General features: G+C 40.9%; 1 protein-coding gene across 2 annotated transcripts; it reads left to right on the forward strand.

The window, feature by feature from the left end:
- Window positions 1–933: 933 nt before the first annotated feature.
- Window positions 934–8,614, forward strand: MOSPD1 (motile sperm domain containing 1; the record flags this gene model as incomplete). Of its 2 annotated transcripts, none has more annotated exons than XM_079541933.1 (5): window positions 934–1,148; window positions 1,327–1,402; window positions 4,273–4,499; window positions 6,092–6,253; window positions 8,583–8,614. In XM_079541933.1, 5 exons carry the CDS (start codon window positions 995–997, stop codon window positions 8,612–8,614), a joined length of 651 nt encoding a protein of 216 aa, XP_079398059.1. The 2 variants fall into 2 exon arrangements, with proteins under 2 accessions (XP_079398059.1, XP_079398058.1); XM_079541932.1 differs by having other exon boundaries at window positions 995–1,148; window positions 4,273–4,502.
- Window positions 8,615–9,333: the final 719 nt, after the last annotated feature.

The following is a 9,333-nucleotide window of genomic DNA, read 5'->3' on the forward strand; positions in this document are numbered from 1 at the left end:
GATAGTAAACCTAGGGGAAGTACAGTAAAATCTGACAATCTTGGGGGAAGAATAGGGGAAGCTGTTTCACTGTGTTGTGTGTGCAGTGTGTAAGGTCACTGGCATGCAGCGTGTGCTGAGGAATCTGCCCTTAATTTTATTGGACAAATTACATTTGGGATTGTTGCTCGATCAGGTCAGAGGTTCTGGTTTTAGTTCTGGAATGAGACTTGGAATAAAATCTGTGGGGGTGGCAAAGGAGAATCACGATGGTTATGTTTTGTTTAGAGGCAGATTGGTAGAAAACCTTTCTCATTTCTAGAATACTAGAAATTTCAGAATACTAGAAATCCAACATGTATCTCCTGTTATTCATCCCAGTTAATTTTCAATTCGTTGCCAGTAACTACTGTGCAATCATAACAAGACCTTAGTTTAGACAAAGCACGAAGATGTTCCCCATTCCTTTGTTCTGAATCTGCCTGTGTGAGCAGATACCTCAGTTACACTTCATCCAGGAACGGCTGCACAGCTCACAGCGCAGTGAGATCCTTTCAGCGATGCCTGCTGCTGTGTTTCCTCATTTTGCTCTTTTCTCAACTGTTTGTTTTCTGAGGTGAGAGTGGCGTTTATTTGTGTCGTTTGCTTTGTGTTGCACAGTCATGTCACAGAGTCACGGCAGACTGGGGGCTGCAGAAGTGCTGATCCATTTCTTTTGGAGCAGTTTGTTAAATGGATGCGATCTGGTGCGGATAGAAAAGGCATTGCCATGTTTTTGAATGACAATATTCGGTTATGCAGCTACCTGTATAGAGTTCTACCTTCTTACATCTTTGTTGTCTGCCTCAGTTTACCAGAGGTTCAGGGCACAATCTTCTCACCTTCTCTCTTTTTTCCCTTTTTTCCTTCAGAATTGCCAAAATGCTTTGGAATTCTTAAACGATTCTAAAACTGAAGTTGCTGAAGATACAAAACTCATAAGAACACAAGAAGCAGCAAGGAGGATTCAGTGCCAATGCAGCAACAAAGAAGACAGCCAGAGTTAGTGGAAGGAAATCTTCCTGTCTTTGTTTTTCCTACAGAACTTATATTTTATGCAGATGACCAGTCGACACACAAGCAGGTGTTGACTCTATATAACCCCTATGAGTTTGCCTTAAAATTCAAAGGTGGGTTTCTTAGGTTAAGTTGTATTTAAGGATTAGTTGGTGATCTTGAACAATCCAATTATAGTTTGTGTAATGAATCATATTTGCGACAAAACCAAAGCCCTGTCTTCACGTGTATCTGTTGATGACTCAGGTGTTGATGTGTGACTTGTCACCTCTGCTGTCCTTTCCTTTGCAGTTCTCTGTACAACTCCAAATAAATATGCGGTGGTTGATGCGACCGGAGCAGTGAAGCCTCAGTGCTGTGTTGATATGTAAGTAAAAAGTGGTTTATTTTTCCCCTGATGTCTGATTACCTTAATTTCCTTCATTATTGTAAGAGGTAGTAAATGACAGCAAACACAGCATAAACTATATAAATATTACCATGCTTTCCTGATCTCTTGTATTCTCGTGGCCATCCAGTCTTTACTGTTCTTTTACTCTAGGGCAAAGGTAACGATTCGGAGATTGCTTCTTTAGTTTTCTCCTTAAGCATAAACAACTTGCTACTAAATGCATCCTGCAGTATAGTTGGTAAATCATCAGTGAGAGTATGGAGTCTGTATTTTGTTATTTCTAACAAGAAGAACAAGACCACCCCTAGGGTTGGGATTTCTTTGGGAGAAATATTTGTTTGCAGATTGACAAAGTGAAAAAGTACAAAGTTCTACTGAACACACTTTTCTGGGACATATTTAACGAAGGTACTTTTGCCCATCCTTCACCCTGACCACCTGTCTTGTACTCTCTGCTCTCTCTTCCACCCCTCCTTCCCCCTTTACTTCTCCTTTCAGGTCCCAGCACCATAACAGAGGAGAAATGAACGCTGGTTAAGTTTACTCCAGTAGCATGCAGGGCCTGCAGGCTGCTGGAATTCAAAGTAGAGCAAGAACCAATAGATATGATAAAATTGCCCAGGTTTTTTCATTGTGTTTGCAACATTATCTCTGTGAGGTACAGATAGAACAAAATCAATGAGAATATCAGTAAGCCACTGGCAGAGTTTAGTAGGCATTTACACATTCTCAATGTTTAGTTCATCTTTGGCTTAAACAAATGTGTTAAATAAGAGGTATGCCTATTTCCTGGGGAGTTTTTGTGTGGCAAAGAAAACCCCATCTGGTTCTGTTGACGTTGTTGTCCAATGTCAGTGTTTACTGCAAAGCTATGAGCAGTACTAGGTAAGTGTGGCTGCTTGCCAGATAAACATATTCTACGGAGCTTCTAATTAAGCAGTGGCCTCTGACAAGAAACATGAGCATGTATCTGTTTATAAGGGTCTGCAGAAAACATCTCTTAGCTTGGCAGCAGATGCATGTCTCATAGTGCAGCAGTATGTACAGATTTTGTTTAGGTCGATAGTAGCACATATAAGAGGAGAAAAAAACTGTAAAGGAAGTCTTAAAGGGAGAAATAATTTATCAGAACAGCAGATTCAGTTCTCAGGGTTGTATGGAAGTGTTGTTGGGGAAAATCCCTCTGTTTTAATGAAAGCATTCACCCAACCACCACTCAGCTTCTTGAAGCCTGACATAAGCACACTGCTTGGTTCCTAAAGTAAAACCACAGGCATTTCTATGCCCATCTTGCTTAGGAGGGATGACTTAGTTTCTGTTTCCTTGTTGAACGATCTGTTCAAACTATATACTGGTTATAAGCACTGCTCTGTGTTTATGATTGTAGATACCTTGCTGTGGCACAATTCATTTAAAAGAAACCAGAAACAAACATCTGTTTCTTGTAGCATTTTAATGCACATGCATCACAAAGATAGTGCTCATAATCGTTTCTGAAAAGTTTATCCTGTATTAATAAAGGTAAAACCACTTTTTTCCCTCAGGATATGGCAACCTTCTTGAAGCCACACCACTTATACACAGGTGTTTTTTCAGGTTAGCTATTATTACCTTAGAAATTTAGAGTAGCCTCTCATAAAGAAGAAAAAAAAGTTTTCCACTCCAGAAAAATCCTTTGTTTTAACTGTGAGAGCTGCTATGACTTTTAAAAACCTGAATGTTTTCTTTTTTTAGTGCTAGATGGGTATTTTCATAATGAATCATAAATGCAGAGAGGAGGCAGGTGAGCAGAGCAGTGTTGCAAAGGTCTGTATTGCCTTTGATCAGTGTTATTTTTAAATGTGCCTTTAACATGTCCTACATATGATTTTTTTTTTCATATTAAATACCATAAAATTAGAAGTAATGTAACAGCTATCACAGTGCCTTAATTTTGAAACCATCCTGGCCAACTTGTTCAGAACAGCAGAGTTCACAGTGGTTGCTGGGCAGTACAAAAGTCTGTGAGGGAACAAATGGACTCCAGCCATGGCTCAGCTTTGCCTGTGCTGCAGTTGGGGTCTGACTGCAGCTTGTGTCGATAACAGCAGGCCTAACTCTTGCTAGCTGGTCAAGTGCCTGCAGTATTTCAGTTCAGGCTGCAGAATATGCTCAAGGTAGCAGGACTGCTGAGCAAAGCTTTGACAGCACAGAGCTCTGAGAGCCACGCTTGCTCACTTCTTGTATGGAAGGGATGGGAAATGTTTATATTGCAGTTACATGCCTTAAACTGGTGAGTTTCTGATTTCAAAAATCTTTTTAAATCTAGATGACTCTTAACCCGTAGAGAGAATTAGTTTTGCTTCTGGGAAAATATAATTTCAAAGCTTTGAGCCTGCTTTCCTGAAGAGACTTCTGCCATCACCTTGTCTGTCCAAGCGCTTGGCAGTCCTTTTTTTCCCCTATCTACCCCACGTCCCCCTCTACCTTTTGACATATTGGACAGCATAGAGCAAAATTGTTTGAAGAGGAGGCATCTTTCAGATAATGGATGTTCTGTGAAAAGTGGCAGTCAGGCCCCTAATGGTGTCTTCTGAGAAAGAATAGCTGTGGTTTTTTTGGCCAGCCAATTGGAGCAGATATATTTAGGAACTAGAATGCCCTGCCATGGTGCAGCAAACGGGGAGGAGAGAGACGAGGCAAGATCAGAGCTTCAAGAACATTGAGTGACTGAGGATAGAGTGGGGATGTGAACTACTGAATGCATCTGTGTGGGGAAAACGGGAAGCATTGGCATTGCAGGGCGTGATTCCACACGAGGCGTCGTTTTGACCAGCTCCTCTGCTTGACATTGTTGTACTCTGCAGTGTGATTCGTCACAGAGATGTTCGTGCTGCTCACTATGGTGTGATAGATAAATTCCGACTGCAAGTGTCTGAGCAAAGCCAGAGGAAAGCACTGGGGAGAAAGGAGATTATTGCTACTCTGCTTCCATCTGCAAAGGAACCACCACAGCAAAAGGAAGAGGAAGAAAAACGAATAAAGGAGCACCTGTCTGAAAGTGTCTTTTTTGAGCAGACTTTGTGTCAACCAGGTAGTTGAAATCTTTATCCATCCTGTTCTCTGGATCAGTTTTGAATAGCTTAAATAATAGAAAGACTAGACTAAAATAAGCTTGAAAATAATTCTTATTAGTTACCTTTAGCACCAAAGGATGATTGCACTCGAGAAGCAAACTGTGATAGTTCTGCTTGTGCTGTCTTGATTAATAATAATTTTTTTTTCTTCTTTGTCTGAAAAGTACAAGAAAACAGAATTGCCACTGGAAATTCTTTGTATGTTTTGAATATGATGAAGTGAATCTAAAGTCTTGGGCAAAGCCTGGACCAAACAGCTCAAAGTGACAGGAAGAGAGAGAAAAAATATTGAGTCTTACTGGAAGTGCATCTGAATGGATCCTCAACCTCTGCTGAATTATAGTGTAATGTTCTTGTCACTGCTTGTTTTTCACGACAAGAACAAAAATAAGTTCCTGAAAAGAAACTGACTTGCTTGAGACTGTTTCTCCTGCTAAAATCAAACTGTGTCAGCATTTATAAATGGTTTGCTGGCTGGTGAAACACCTTGTATTAAGAAAAAAACAGATCCATCTCAGTATGTATTGCAGGAGGATACGTGGTTAAACTAAACCTGCACTGTCTCTGGGCCCACAGAACACACTGTTAATGTGACAGTTGTTCCAGTACAGAGGGTTTGAACCATTCTGAACAATCTGATATTGGTCTCAATCCAAACACTGCTACTTCTCTTTAAACCTTTAATTAAATTGTATTGCTTGCTTACAGAAAAGCAGCAAACAGCAGCTTAAGGTCTTTGCGTATAACCTGCAACCTAGAAAGAACAGTACTGGAATTAAAATAGGATATGCAAGCCAGTCACAGTGAGGATAGAAAACTTTGCTAAAAGCATTTGGTAATGTGTTAGTTGACAGTGCTAAGAACCACCTGTTAGAAATTAACAGCTTGAAGTGTGTCAGTGAGGAGATTCCAGCCATTGAACTGCAGCACAGCAAAGAGCATGGAGGATAAATGAATCTGCAGTTTGCATTCCCTTGTTTGGGTGACACTGGATTGTTGTGGTAGTTCAGTTCTCAGAGCAGGCTAAACATGCTACTCAGCTGTGGCATGTGAACTGGACCTGGGGCAGGCCTTAAGTTCTCCCTTAAAGAAAGAAGGGAAACTCACCTGGACCACCAGCTGTGCTCTTGCTGTAGCCAAGACTTGTTTGGAGGTGTGAGAGCTTTCTGCCTCTGTACTTCCTTTTAGTGTTCTTTCCCAATTAACTACTAATTGCACAGGGAATGTATCAGTGTCAGGATGCATAGTGAAACCTCAAGCATTGCTGAAACATCTAACTGCCAGCAGTGTGTATATATAGCTACTAGGCCTGGCAGACTGTTCCTCTAGAAGGGGGAGATTTGGAAAGTCATGTGAAAGCAAATTCCAGCATCAGCCTTGGAACAGGAGCAGCCTCCTGCACTGCAAGATGCAGAAAGCTTAGGGAAGTGGATGTAAATTGTTTTCCATCCCCTCCAAACTCAAAAAGATAAAGAAAATATCAAGGTAGTGCAGCTCTGATGTTGTGTGGGTAGATGTTCCCTACAAGTGGTACTGCTTTGTTTTTCAGAAAACAGACCTGCCTCATCGGGACCGAGTTTACTAACAGTCTTCCTGGGAATAGTGTGTATTGCAGCACTAATGCTACCTACATTGGGGGAAATGGAATCCCTGGTGCCTCTCTACCTCCATTTAAGTGTGAATCAAAAGTTAGTTGCTGCTTATGTTTTAGGTAAGTATTCTGGATTTCGTGTTTTAGAGGAGCTTTTGTGATTTGGGGAACTTCTCAGCTGTTTGTCAGCAGCTTCAGGAAACCTGGAGACAAAGAACTGCCTTACGTTTTCTTTTCCACCCCAGTTATATTTTACGTTACAGCCAGAATGATATGAGGGAAAATTGATTATAAATATTTTAGACCAGATTTTAGTCAATGTTATATACAGGCTTCCATGTACTAGTTTTGCCTTCATTCGATGACTGGCCCAATCACTCATACCTCTAATCACCTGCCAGCAAAACTGAGTGGAATGAATTATGTTTCTTACACTGAATACAGAGTTAATCAGTTGCAGAACCTAGAACTCTTCTGGTTCTGTTTCTCTCTCCAAGCCAAATAAGCTGGTCTGAAAGGCTGCGTTCGTCATCTTCTTGATAAGCAGTTGAAATGTTCAAAAATAAATGGTTATTGTTGCTTATTAAGAGATCACTGCCATCCACACCTCTTCCTGATTGCTCACTTGCTCCTAAATTAGGAGCATAGAGAAGTTGCACGCTTCACTTGATTTGTCTATTTTTCTGTAGCTATTTCAGATTGGAAGAGCACTCGCACTTAATTCAGTTCTCCCACCCCCCTGCCTGGCAGAAATGAGAATTTAAAGGAAAGGAGATAGGCAGCTTCAAACTGAGAGCTGGAGGTGAGGTAGTGGTGGGAAAGAACACAAGATCTGGTCGATTAAATGCACGCAGTTTAGTGACTGACTTTGCTAAGTTCATCTGCTGAAAGGGTTTTAGATCTCACCTGCTGCTGACCAGAAGCCTGTGTCTCTATCTGAGCTGATGGCATTGTATTTCCAGATTAGAACCTTGCAGTAATCCTGGTTTTATTTTTATCTCTAGTTTTGAAAATAGTCCCAGTTTCTGCTGGTGACAACCATGGTGTTAAAGTGTTAAACCATTTGAATTCATACATTTACAACAACTCACCTGTTCGTAGATGCGTTGTGAAGTTGCTACAGGTCTTGGTTCTACTGGGGGCAGGGTTCACAAAGGGCTCCTCTGGGTACAGCACTCATCTACAACACAAGCGGATTGGCCATACGAAGGTGCAAACGCTTTCTTCCACAATGAAGTACAATGGATTGTTTGGTTTTTAACTGAAAAGGGAGGTTTGTTCCACACCAATGGGACTCGGTGACATTGGAGGAGAATTTGCTTCACAGAAATGAGTGAAACCCAGCCGTGGTGCAGGTTGTTCCGTAGCACCTTCCAGAATCCTGTTACTCTGCAGTGATTTAAATAATCTAAATCAGGGCCTACAGCAGTTCTGGTATTTGGGATTGTCTGAGCTAATGCAGACCTTGACAAATAGCTGAACTATAATTCCTCTTTAATGGGATGAAATGCTTGTCTAATGGAGGGCAGCATTACAATTCTGTTCAGTCATGCTTTTATGTTTCAAATCTTTATCAAATAAGTTACATCAGTATGGAGAGGCAACATAGCAAGAGAGCCTCAGCAATTTCTTTGTCTGGTAAAATCTGTAGGCTGTAAGATCTGTGCTGTGAAAGGCTATTATAGAAACGTATTCCAAGCCTGAAATAAGATTGCCTAAGAACTGATGAATTACTGTTCTGGTGTGTCAGAAGGCCTGTATGTTTTTTCCATATGCCTCTTTGCCCTGTACTAAATACATTCATGGCTATGAACCTTTTTCTTATCAACACAATGGCAGTGGGTTTTTCTGTGTGGCAGTAGTAGGTTTTCTAACCCTGGATTTTCTGCTTTCATCCCTGGAGCCTATTTTTAATTGTTTGGGAGTTTTTTAGGCCTCTGTCAGAGCAGACTTTTGTTTCCCTCCCTTCTTAAAGGTCACAAAGCCTGCAGAAAGCTCCCTGTGCAGACTGAGCAAAGACGAGTTCAGGACAAGTATTGCTCTGCAGAGAACTGAATAAAAATCATCATCTAGCTTTTAGCTAACCTGCCTTACTGATGACTCAGCATTTGAATTACGCTGCCCATAACCATCCCACATCAAAACCAATGGCTTCCATGCCCTTATTAAGCTTAGATTTCAACATGGATGAGATTTTGCAGCAGGCAGTTGGTTGTACAGAGCAGTTATGGCTTCTTTGAGATTTAGTTACAAGGCAGCACTTCCCTATAATGGAACACCTGAGTTTTGTCTACATCAGAATTTGGAGCAATACTTGTAGTACTTATGCAAGGGGTCGGTATGAACTCCTCCTGCATGCATTACTTCTGCTTTAGTTTCTGCCCTGTGAAATAACTGTCTTCTCCATCTCGGAAAGTTAAAGCACTTGGTTCTTCATCCTTTCCTCCAGGTCTCATCACCATGGTTATTCTGAGAACATGAGCAATGACTTAGCAGGACATCAAACACCTTACTGTATATTCACATCATGAATGTGGACTGCCTTTACTCCCATTGGGCTCATCGAGATGCTAGCAGCTCTGTTCAGTGATCTAAGATACCTTCAGAAGTGTAATATATTTTAACTATGTATAATAAATGAAAGACTCAAAGCACTTTTAGGTGCTTCTGTAACAGACAGCTATGAAATGTTCAGTGATACCTGTGAAAATAATTTGAAACACTTTTATATTTACGCCTACTGTAAAAAAAATCCTTATTAAAGCAAACATTTGTTATTTTTAGTCTATGTTCACATCAGTGCGTGATCACTATAAAAGCAAACTGTCATGTAAGCGTTCCTTTGGTTTGTGGCTGTACATGCTGAGGCTGATGCCTGACACTTCTGTATGTGTACCAGAAGGATGGCAGTCGTGGCTGATCATTGAAGCAAATGGAAAATTTCATCAGTGAAACTATGAAATAAACCATTACGTTTAGGTGAAGAAGTAATTCTCAAATTCCTTACTTCACTGTTACCCATGTATCGCTGAGTGCTGGTTTTCTTACCTGGGGAGGTAATTTCTGCAACAGACATTTTGTATCGACCGTAGACAATAAAGACCAGTTCTGTAATCAGATCCCTTCATTTCTCAGGGCTGCGTGCAACCTGTGAGCTACGTGGCATTAACAGAACCTGAACCCGCACTGCACACCAATAT

Source organism: Tetrao urogallus (assembly GCF_951394365.1).
Source record: "Tetrao urogallus genome assembly, chromosome: 13".
In the NCBI taxonomy this organism is placed as follows: domain Eukaryota; kingdom Metazoa; phylum Chordata; class Aves; order Galliformes; family Phasianidae; genus Tetrao; species Tetrao urogallus.